Source organism: Cryptotermes secundus, unplaced genomic scaffold, assembly GCF_002891405.2.
Source record: "Cryptotermes secundus unplaced genomic scaffold, Csec_1.0 scaffold250, whole genome shotgun sequence".
Lineage (NCBI taxonomy): Eukaryota > Metazoa > Arthropoda > Insecta > Blattodea > Kalotermitidae > Cryptotermes > Cryptotermes secundus.
Genome location: NW_019738873.1, coordinates 1,211,897 through 1,224,275, shown reverse-complemented (window position 1 = coordinate 1,224,275; position 12,379 = coordinate 1,211,897). Strand labels below are relative to the sequence as shown.

Genomic DNA, 12,379 nt, shown 5'->3' with positions numbered 1-12,379 from the left:
GAAGCAGCGTCATCAGCGGCGACTTGAAGCACAGAGAAAATGATGCTCGAGATGGTTCAAGTTCGTATAGCAACAGGCGTGACCAGAGTGGTTTGAACGGCTGTTGTACTGCGATGTGGAAAGCAAATGGAAAAACTACCACATTATCACTATTCCTGGATAGTCTCTTTCCAAAAACAGAAGATCGCATTAAGTGGAGAAACTGTTTTGGAAGAGGCTGTGGACCTGTCATCTGACAGATTACTGATGAATGAATGAATATAATGTAATAAGCGATTCGCTACATGTCTGAAAATGTGGATAAATATTTTGTATTTCCTTGTGAGACTGTTTTGTATCGTCGTGTAAATGTAGCGACAAAATGTACGTTACAAATGTTACTCACCCGTCACATACAGCTCCTGTCCCATTTCAACCCACATTCTTAAACATCTCTGTTTTGGTACAAGTTACTACTGAAATTCTACACTGATACTCCGTCTTTGAGTTCACTAATGTTTCCATTTCACTGTAAATATATGAATGGGCGACTATATGACACGACCAAACACCAAACAAATTCGATTTCGTCCAATTACTCTGAAGTGTGGTGAAACTTTGCATGAACAAGTCGGATTTGCTGTAACCGTACATGCAAGTTTCAAACAGTTTGTTTGCTTGTGCCACTATAACGGACTACACACAAAACAATAATTTAACAGCATACATTGGGCCACTTGCAGTCACCGTTAGTGTATCGAGATATAGTCGATATCCGGAACTGATTGGTGGGAAGGAAGGAACAAGTGACTCGACGCCACCGAAGATAGAATGTTACGGGTGATGACATCTTACGGGAAAGGCGGACGAGGTGGCGAGACCAGAGAGCCAATAATGGAGAGAACGGTTCATATTGTGGCATCTGTTCTGGGATTCTGACAGCTGATCCTGCCAGTATATTCTTTGGAGTTTTTCCCTTACTGTTCTGTACAGTGGGATAGTTTTGGAACTTGCAGTTTTTTTTTCCATTTTTTTTTGTGGGGTCCGAAAGGATACAACCCGCTATCATTCTCGTGGAACACATTGTCACGATTTAAGAGTGTGTGACTCTAGACGGGGTATGGATTGTTGAATGGATTTGACCAATACACACCATTCGGAACTACGGGCGTTACAGCGCCACTGTTAATCTCCACAATTCACAACTCACCATAGCACCAGCTAAGATTTTTCCAGCCTGCTATGTCATCGGCCGTTCCCTAGCAACGGCTTCTAACAGTGGAGATTCTTCAGCTTTCCGCGCTCAGTCCTATCTTCATAGCCTCCCGTGCAGAACTGCCTATCAACTGACAACTATTCTCTTCACAGCCGAACTCTTGCAAATAACTGGGTCGCCCCAACTGTATTTCTTGTAACCCCTTTGCACCGACCGAGTATGAAACACCGTTTCCAACAGTAACTAGATATTTTTGTAGAGGCATGTTTACCGCACCGATGCATAGTAATGGCTGTTATCTCGTTTCGAGGCCTTTTCCTACCAACGGGTCCATATGCCACAATTCACCATTACGCCTCCATGGAGTAACCATAGTCTACATTCATGTTTCGTTGACAAAACCTTGTACACGATATCACAAAATCTGTTTCGAGAGATGACAGACCCTACACACAAACGATTATTTTGTGTGTGTAGTATGTCTGAAAGGCAAGTACAGTAAACAAAAAAGGTACATTTGTTCTGACTCCGCAGTCTTCCACTTCACCCTTGCACCCCCAGCCATAACCGTCGAGCTAGAACATGCATTTCCAGATTCTTTGGTATCTCGTTCGATTCGGTGCAGTACATATGAGGGGAGGAAGTTAGATGCAAATCAGTACTCCCAGTAATAGGATGGAGATAGAGCGTTCTTCTACAGAAGCTGAGCTCATGTCAGATCTCATCATCCATTCACACACTTGGCAGTGAGTCTGTCAGCCTGACATGTTGGCCACCCTTTACCACAGGAAGATTCCTGGTACTCATTTCTGTTAGAGGCTGAGTCGATCCCAGGTCCATAGTGCGGCTGGAAGGATTAGGTAAACTGAAAAATCCAATGATCTCATCAGGAATCGAACCCGCGACCTTCGGGCTTGTAGCATAGTATTTCAACCAACTATGCTAGCGTGTTGTAATATAAACAATTTTATTTATATCATTATTGAGTGTCTTCCATTGCAATTTCGATTTTCTCTGATCATGTTTTCAGAAATCTCTCTCTGTATACATATGCTCAGTTATATTTTACAAAACGCTCAATGGCAGCTTAAATACTCTTATGTGTACTCTTGAAGGTTCACCAACGATCTGAATTTTATTCCCAAATTAGAATGCATCTTCTTCTTAGAATAGTTACAGGATATGTTACGTAACCTGTATACACATTCACAAACCATAACAGAGACTCAATTTCTCGCTGCTTCTGTATTAAAATTTCATTATCTAATACAGAGAATATTAATAAAACTATTAACCCCTTTGTGGAGATGGAGGAATCTTATTAATATAGTCATGTCTTGGTTTCAATAACTCAAAGTATTATATTTCGGCATCCTGTTGCATTAGAGTAGCGCTAGTTTCCCCTTAACGCCTATAATGTAACACTTTTTACTTCAGATGACACCAAACTTACATTCAAATCACTAAAATTTCAGGTAAAATGTTCTTAAAATGTAATTAAAATATATTCTATGTCTGGCTACAAGTTTCAGCCGCACAGGGCCACCTTCAGGCAACACATTTTGATGGAACCGACTGCAGTCAGTAGCATTAGTTGTTCAATTTTGGTGTTCTGAGAATGTCCATCCTTTTACTGTCTTCATATCGAATATTTAATCCCCAAAGTTAGAACGTCCAATCTATCTCCAAGCTCCTCAGAGGTCACATCCATGCATTTGAGAATGTTTAGAAAAAACATTCTCAAATGCATGGATGTGACCTCTGCATGCTCCAAAGCCTATTCCAAAAAATAAATTCAGTGAAGTGGATTATCATTTCAAATAAGAAGTTGTAATTACATGCATTTACATACAGTAAATTAAAGAGTGTGGTTTGTAGAACAAATAAGTGAAATAACATCAATGTGAATCAATGTGTTTATTGGCGAATTCCGATATCGTTACCCTTAGTTAGTTAGTTATTGGAGAGGGTGGGTTTCCCCATGCACTTAGACCAGTATTGGTCCATTGTGCTTCCCTCTATGATATTCTACCAGTCTCTATACCCTACTTATATTGGTGCGTACTATCAGTCCCGACCGAGCCAGTGAGTTCGGCCTCTACTGGCTTGGCGGTATCTATAATGCTTCCCCCATCTATCAGAGGCGTTAGAGACTACTGTTGGGCGGGAAATGTCCTTGAATTTGGCTCAGTGACCTCCTATGGAGATATGAGGTTCTTTTACGTGCCGTAAAGCTACGACACGGGACCCACGGTTTAAAGTCCCTCCCGGAGGACTTGTTCCCTGAATTTTTCCGCCCTTAAAAATTCTACGACCTCCGCCGGTTTGAACCCGCGTACCACGAGTCATGAGGTGGGAACGTTACCTCTAGACTACGGAGGCCCTTTATCGTTACCCTTAGTCTCATGCTAACCAATGCTGCCATTTTCCCATAGCTACAAACATACCTTTGTTAGTCAGTTCTGTAAGGACAACTTACTGTGGCCTCATGCCTAAATAATTACCTCTTTTCAACAGAAGAAAAGAAGAAAGCACAGTAACACATATATTCACTCCACACCTGCAAAGCAGAGATAACACTGAGATTTGGTAATATGTGAAGATAGGCTCCAACAAAATCTTTCACGTAAGTTATAAAGCGTTCTCTTCCAATCTATCTTCGCCTAGTCCTCTCACATATCCAATTGATACCACATTAATCCAGTCACATTTCTAAGTTCATATGTACACAGGTATTACAAGTTCTGTACTAATCCATTCCGCGCTGCCTGCATATTATGGCCAATATCATGTTTCAAGAAAGAAAGGAAACTGCCACATCCCACTGGCAGAATGAGGGAAGTGGAACCTCTACTTAATGTTCATCAATTGAAGGTTTTCCTTCGGTGAACATTCAATTTCAATGCTCTTAAGTCATAATCCAGCGCTAAATTTTACACAATTCTCAGATCTACTGCTCCTCAAAGGAACCATGAATGTGAATTTCACTGTAATGTATTCTTCCACACAACAGGTGCATGATCTTGAAATACAAGCTTCACTTATCTGTTTAACATTCTTCGTTATAAAACGGAATTAATGAAGTCGTTTTTATTCAATACATTTTTGCCTTTATTTGGTGTGTACATGAAAGGTAAGGATACTTGTACCCCATTACTGCATGTGCATAAATACACAAAAAGGAATTATTTGTTACCAATGATTACATGCTAGACATACAGCTGGCATAAACACTACCAACATGTCACCCACTTTCCAATTGGCTGACACAGATTTCTTCATTTTCATAAACACAGCTTCAAGAATATAAGTTTCACCAGAGAGAATAATTTACAGCTGAACAAACAGTATTCATTACACAGGCATTAAACAATAATTTTAGAGCTGCAATTTCTGAAAGCTGCCAGTTTACCTTACGCAATATCATACAAACCTTCACAATATGAGATAAAATGCTGCTACTTTTAAACTAAGAATTTTCATGGAAGATTCTTTCATTCACTTTACTCTTCTATTTCCAATAAATTACACCAGCTCCAGCCAATTCATGGCTATTCTGGTTAATGTCACTTTTTAAAACTAAAAACAGTTTTCTGCCTTCATGTTTCATAGCATAAGATGCAAACACACCACAGTCATGGCACAGTCAAATACTTTGAGTTCTATAATCACCATAGCGACTTCGTCAACTTTGTACATTAACCTCAACAGAAACAGCATTCAGAGCTTTGACAGGGACTAATACTGATGACTGAATTTGAAATGCAGAATTATGTTACAGCTACACAAAAGATGCCTCCCGGCATCAGTTAATATCTAAACAAGAACACCAGCTGGCAGAATTCCTGACCCAACCTAACAAGTAATCAACTAACTATCCAACCCTGAAAATCAAACAAAAACATTGCATACAATTCTAAAAAGTGTTCATATACTGCATTTTAACAAAAGACTACTCTTTAAGGCATAAAAAGCAGAATTTTCACAATTTCTAACTACACAAGTATGTAATGAACTGACAGGTAGCTACATATATTATGTATATACATGAACTTCTACTTAGAAATAAATACTGAAATAAATACTTTCAAGATATAACGTGTACATTAGTTCAATGAAATGAAACAAATGAAGAAATAAAACGGAAGTATTACTGCATACCTGGATGTAATATGAATTAAAATAATTTGTATTTACTATCTTTTAAACAATTAATTACTTTGAAAATACATTTATTCTTGCAAATAAAATTGTTTCTTTGATAAACAATAACATTTTTATGAAATTAAAGCCTCTTGAAAATACCACAAAATTTGAAACCCCAATTATCTCTTTTAAATTGGTGGCATCAGAAAATATTCTGTTTAATATATCTTTATTTTTATCACCTGAAGAGTTTTACTAAAACATTTCACAGCTACAATTTGGAGCTTCTAGTTACTCCAGTTAAAATCCTGAGCCATGTATTTTCAGAGCTGGATTTATCAGCATGAAATCTGATAATAGCGTGTTGCTTCTATGTCTAAGTTCAATATTCATTAATCACTGCGGCCCCAAGGCACGGATGCAAGGAATGAGCTCCTCATCTGTGTCCTCCTCCGTCATCGCGCTGCTGCCCTTGCTGTCTTCCACCTGACTAGAGGCACTGGCACCGAACTTGGGCCCCTTACCAATCTCTGGGTGAAGGTTCTTGGGCAGGCTATAGTAGGAGTTGGGCTGTGCAGGCTGCCCCATGACATGTGGATCTGACCAGCGCTTTGAATGTGAGTGTGGATAGCTGCCACAAGCACCAACATAACACCGGTCATGATTGGTTCGATGTGGATGAAAACTGTTCCGTAGGACTGGAGGTGCAGTGACTGCATCAAGAATATTGGCCATTCCTCCATGCATATGGTTCGTACCTTCCATGCTATGATTACTGCCTCCTGTAGCTGCAAGTAAACATTACAAGCATATGAAACATCTAACAGCAAAGTAAGCTATCTTGAATTGCCTCAATTTCAGAAAACATAGATACAATTAAGAGTACTTAGGAAGTATTTAGAATGTCTTCTTTTTGTTCTATTAAGTAAAGCAGCCTAAGGATATGTTAAGCTTCAAGTATGGGATATTAATCACTTTCTTAAACTTTTAAATATAAGGGATGCTGTCCTTGCTTTTTTTTTGTGAAAGATATTGATACATTTAAATTTCACATGTATCTTAACACCACATGTTTCTAGTTATACATAAATAACATGTATATTCTAATGAACTGTGTACATTTATCTATGTCAGGCATTAACCTGTTTCATATGGAACATTCAATTTCCAGGCACTTACACACCTGGTGAAGTTTTCAATATAAATGTTCAACTCTGCATCAGGTCACAATATATTTAATACAATTTATAGCTTTAATTTTCAAACGAAAACTAGACGGTTTAGAATAAATCCATTAATCCATATACAAAGATTTCAAACAACTAGCCTTTGTACACAAAGCATAATTTATATTACTGAACTAATATTTTGGTTATTTTTTGTAGGTTTCAAACCCCTTCCCCCAACGGAAATAGTCATAGTTTTCCAGAATCTTTAAAAAGGTACTGTACATATGTCATAGTTTAAGGCTTCACTGTTACTAAAAACATTTGCCCTCTCAAAGCCCAGCAGTGTTGCTTATCCTGTCCTGCAATTTCCACGGATTCAATGTTGTCTTTATTAGTTGTTCTTAGGAAAAAAAAACCTACTAAAACAAACAGGCAAGCCCCATTAGCTGGCAGCACTTGCGGTTCAAAATTTTTACACCAAAATTTCAGACTTGCATCAGTCACGTCAGGGACCTAACATAAGGGGAAGGATACCCTGACCACAGACCATCCCAAGAAGACGCCCTCTCTGTCAGCTAACCATGGCCCTTGCAAGGAGGAAGTGTAAGACGGGTAAGGAGCACATTATAATTATGGAAACTAAAACAGAAATTATTAAACGATAAGGAAGAGGTGAGAAGTCTGCAGTTACTGTGTGTGCTTACAGAATGAATAAGGTGGCAACTATAACAGTTACAGGGTGCAAAAAGCAAGTTGTACAGCATGTAAAATGTTCCATGCTGCTGCAGTCCACAGTTATTTCAAAGAGAAGTGGCACATTAAAATAAGAAATAAAACCACTGCTGGTTTACCATAGTGAAAACCCTAGGCCCTTCAAAAATACTGTAAGGGCTTTGCTGCTTGCTGCATGGAAATCCAAACCAAAGGCATGGATGACTCAATTTTCCATGATTGGTTTTTTTCCACCCCTAACAGTTCTTTTGCCTGTTATGTGCGTAAGTGGAAGTAAGGGACTGGCCGTGGTGTGCATACATTGCTGTGAGTGATTGGTGCTCAATGGTACCCAACAATGGTGGCCTTTGCGACAGTTCTGACTCTATGATTCTCACTTTTCGGTGTCAAGTCACAGTACTTAAAAATATGAATTTTCCTCTTTTCTGGAGAACTTCATTATCAACATGGGTTTTGTCAAATACTGGAACACCAACTAATATTGAATGGATAATAAATTTACTTGTTCCAATTATCTAACGACACAACTCACAGGTTACGCCCACAGCGGGTCGTCATAACTGTAACTACATAAGGGTTCACAACTATAGCAGCCTGGCACAATTGGGCTGATACAAACTGGGGCTGCTCTGCCACAAAACTCTTCCACTGTAAATCTGGCATGAATCACAGACACAAGTGTCCAGCTGGAGAAGAAACTCATATTCTTAAAAACTAATATTTGTTGAAGTAAACTATAAGGACTTTGGTCCAGAACACCAGTTATATAGACCAAATTTCCATAATATTCCATGTGAATGTTAGGATAGTAACAAAACAAAAAATAAGTATTACCTTATAGGTCGTGGTTAGGTAAGGTATTCGTCAACACAGCATAAAATGGTTTTTCATTCAATCAATATTATTTGGATTGAATTTTATTTCTTACCGCTACATGTATTGGTCCTCATGGGACTATCATCAGGCAGTATTACGTAACATATAACATGACCACGGTTAACTGAACTCCGAATATTTTTAATATTTTTATTTATTTTGTGTAACATTCTATTCTTATACAGGGAAGCTGCGAATATATTGAATAAGCAGTTGCGGATGGCCAAGAAGGGGTGGTCCTCCAGCTTGGGGGTTGGGCGTGGGGCTTGAACTCCTCACTGTAAAAAATAAACTTGTTGCGAAGATTCTCAAGAAGCCTCAGACCTGGGCGGATTCCTTGGATAAACGACCTAGGCTAAAGAAAACGGACATGAGATTCGATACGACGAAACATCAGAAGTATGTATAGGGCATGTTCGCCCAGGGCAGTGGCGGAAGAAATCTTATAAGTTAGATTTAGTGGGGGTACAGGAGGTCAGATGGGACGGAGGTGGCATCTCACCAGCAGGCAAATATACATTTCTGTATGGAAAGGAGAATGAAAATCATTAATTAGGTACAGGTTTTTTTTTTGTACATAAGGGAATCGTATCAGCAGTTATGAGAGTAGAGTTAGTTACTGATAGGATATCATATAAAAAACTAAAAGGTCACTGGTGTGATATCATCATTACAAATGTTCACGCCCCAACAGAAGATAAAATTCATGACATAAGGGGCTGGTTCTATGAAGAAGTAGAGCATGTATTTGATAATTTCCTGAAGTACCCTATGAAAATTTTGGTAGGAGATTTCAATGCTAAAGTAGCGAGGGAAGATATTTTCAAACAAAAGATTCGGAATGAGAGTTTGCATGAAATTAGTAATGATAATGGAGTTAGAGAAGTAAACTTGGCCACATCAGAAAATATTACTGTCAAAAGTACAATGTTCCTGCATTGTGACATCCATAAATTTACTTGGACATCTCCTGAAGCGAAGATACAAAATCAAATCGACCATATTTTGATAGATAGGAGGCGGCATTCAAGTAAATTTGATGTCCAATCATTCAGGGCAGCAGATCGTGATACTGACCAATGCCCGGTGGTGGCAAAGGTTAGGGAAAGACCGGCAGTCAGCAAACAAACAACGCATACAATTCATATGGAGAGGTTCAATCTCAAGATATTAAATGAGGTAGAGGGTAAAGATCAGTATCGCGTTGAAATCTCAAATAGGTTTGCAGCCTTGGAAAACTTGGAAACTGAGGTGGATGTTAATAAAGCTTGGGAAACTATTAGACAGAATATCAAAATTTCTGCCAAGGAGAGTCTAAATTGCTATGAACCTAAAAAAGCATAAGCCATGATTCGATGAAAGATGCTCAAAATTACTAGACCAAAGAAAACTAGCCAAATTGCAATGGTTACTGGATCCAAGCGAAATACATACGGATAATCTGAACAATATAAGATGCGAAACCAGCAGGAATTTCAGGAATAAAAAGAAGAAATATCTGAAAGACAAAATTGACAAGCATGCAATGAACAGTAAGAACAAGAATATGAGAGACCGGTACTGAGGAATAAATGACTTTCAGGGGGGTTACCAGCCTAGCAGTAACTTAGTGAAGGATGAGAATGGTGATCTGCTTGCAGATTCCCATAACATTTTGAATAGGTGGAGTAACTACTTCTCTGTTACTGAACGTACATAGGGTCAGTGATGTTAGGCATATAGAAATGCACACAGCTGAGCCGTTAATACCGGATCCCAACACTTTTGAGGCTGAAATTGCTATTTCAAAATTGAAAAGGTATAAGTCATTGGGTAGTGATCAAATTCCGGCAGAACTTCAAGCAGGAGGCGAAATATTACATTCTAAGATCCATAAGCTAATTACTTCTATTTGGCATTAGGAATAATTTCCTGATCATCGGAAAGAATCTATTACTGTACCAGTTCACAAGAAGGGCGATAAACCTGGCTGTATTAATTGTTGGAGGATATCACTACTACCAACTTCATATAAAACTTTATCAAAATTCTTCTCTCAAGGTTAAGTCAATTTATAGATGAATTTATTGGGGATCATCAGTGTGGTTTCGACGTAACAGATCAACTACAGATCATTTGTCACACATAGGAGAAAAAATGGGAGTACAATGAGACATTACATCAGGTATTTGCAGACTTCAAGAAAGCCTATGATTCAGTTAGGATGGAGATATTGTACAATATTCTGATAGAGTTTGGGGTACTCATAAAACTAGTTAGGCAAAGTAAAATCTGTTTAAATGAAAGGTACAGTAGAGTCCATATAGGTAAACATATGTCTGATAAATTTCTCTACCCAGAATGGTCTAAAACAAGGAGATGCTTTATCGCCAATCCTTTTCAATGTTGCTTTAGAATATATTAGGAAGGTCCAGAAAAACCAGGTAGGACTGAAATTAAACGGGACACATCAGTTGTTGGTCTATGCCGATGCTGTGAATCTACTAGGTGATAATGTAGATACCATAAAGAAAAACACACAAACTTTAATTGACGCAAGTAAGGAGGTTAGTCTAGAAGTAAACACAGAGAAAACTAAGTGTATATGTAGCTGTCTCATCACCAAAATGCAGGGCAAAATCATGACATAACGATAAAAACAGATGTTTTGAAAACGTGGCACAGTTCAGATATTTGGGAACAACGATAACAGATCGAAACCTGATTCAGGAGGAAATTAAGAGGCGACTGAACTCGGGTAATGCTTGCTACCATTCAGTCCAAAACATTTTGTCTTCTCATCTGCTGTCCAAAAACATAAAATTTAGAGTATACAAAACTACAATTTTTCCTGCGGTTCTGTATGGGTGTGAAACTTGGTCTCTGACAATAAGGGCGTAACATAGACTGAGGGTGTTTGAGAACAGGGTGCTCAGGAGAATATTTGGACCGAAGAGGGATGAAGTGACAGGAGGCTGGAGAAAACTGCATAATGAGGAGCTTGATAACTTGTACTCTTCTCCAAGTGTAATTAGAATGATCAAGTCACGAAGGATGAGGTGGGCAGGGTATGTAGCACAAAAGGGGGAGAAGAAGAATGCATATAGAATATTGGTGGGAATGCCAGAAGGAAAGAGACCACTGGGAAGACCAAGGCGTAGATGGGTGGACAATATTAAAATGTATCTTAGTAGGGTGGGATGGAATGGATTGGATTGATCTGGGTCAGGATAGGGACCAGTGGAGGGCTCTTGTGAACAGGGTAATGAACCTTCGGGTTCCATGAAATGCTGGGAAATTGAGTAGCTGCAGATTTGGCTTCTCCTCAAGAAGGGCTCAGCTCAGTAAGTAAGTAACATTCTATTCTTTATTTGCAAATTCTATATTCTTAATATAAAATATCTTTTAACATACTAACCACCTTCAATATAATATTATCCACAAATATTCTTAAATACAAATCGCGTGTCGGATTCCGGAAGAACCCACCGTGGGTATGACAAACCTGGAGCAGATGATGCGATGGCTTCTGGTCATGCAAGAGATGGCCGCAGATACGAAAGCCTGACGAGAAAGGATGGCCGCCAGCCACAAGGAGATGGTGGTCGAACTCAAACCCGAAACAGACGTAAAGAAGATGGCCTGCTGAGAAACGACGGAGGCACGCATGGAAAAAGAGCAGACCTCAGCGGACAGGTTACTTGAAGTGTCAAAACAAGACGAGGTCCACGTAGAAGACGCCAAAATAATGCCGGTCGAAGAACCGAAGAAGAAACGGCGTAGGGACCGAAAACTGGCCACGGAGCGCCGCCGCCAGATTAACGAACGGACCCAGGGGCAGGGTGGGTGCTGAAGAAGACTGGCCGTCACCCGCAGAGGGACGAGCTGCCGTGCGAAAGTGGCACGGCAGACAAAGGAGACCGACAGGAAGATGTGCGGTCGTCCAAGAATCGCGTGGCGCAAGAGAAGCGTCGGCAGGAGAAACTGTATCAGGGCGAAGTATTAGGAAAGAATCTGGGGATTCAGAGAAAGAGTGCGGAATCTCCACGAAGGAAGAAAGGGAATAAAGAACACAGGCGGCAGACGGCCGCTATATCAGAAGAAAAATGTGCCAACCAAGGACGCCAGCGGATGGTGTAGATCAGGACAGCGATCGCACCTAGGATGGACAGGAACTCGAAAGAAGACCTACGAGATTGTCAGCGTGAAGATCGCGAAGCGAATAGCTGGATCTTCCGTCGGCCTACGACAAGGCCTCCTTGTGGAGGTGTCGACCCCCTCC

General features: G+C 39.7%; 1 protein-coding gene across 1 annotated transcript in view; it reads right to left on the bottom strand.

Annotated features, from left to right (window-relative positions):
* Window positions 1-4,282: 4,282 nt before the first annotated feature.
* LOC111871127 (leucine-rich repeats and immunoglobulin-like domains protein 3) overlaps window positions 4,283-12,379 on the bottom strand; it is a 44,674-nt gene continuing 36,577 nt past the window's right edge. The window contains exon 14 of the mRNA XM_023863977.2: window positions 4,283-6,129. Within this exon, the coding sequence (XP_023719745.1) occupies window positions 5,738-6,129 (392 nt within the window). The 3' untranslated portion in view covers window positions 4,283-5,737. The remainder of the gene's footprint in view (window positions 6,130-12,379) is intronic.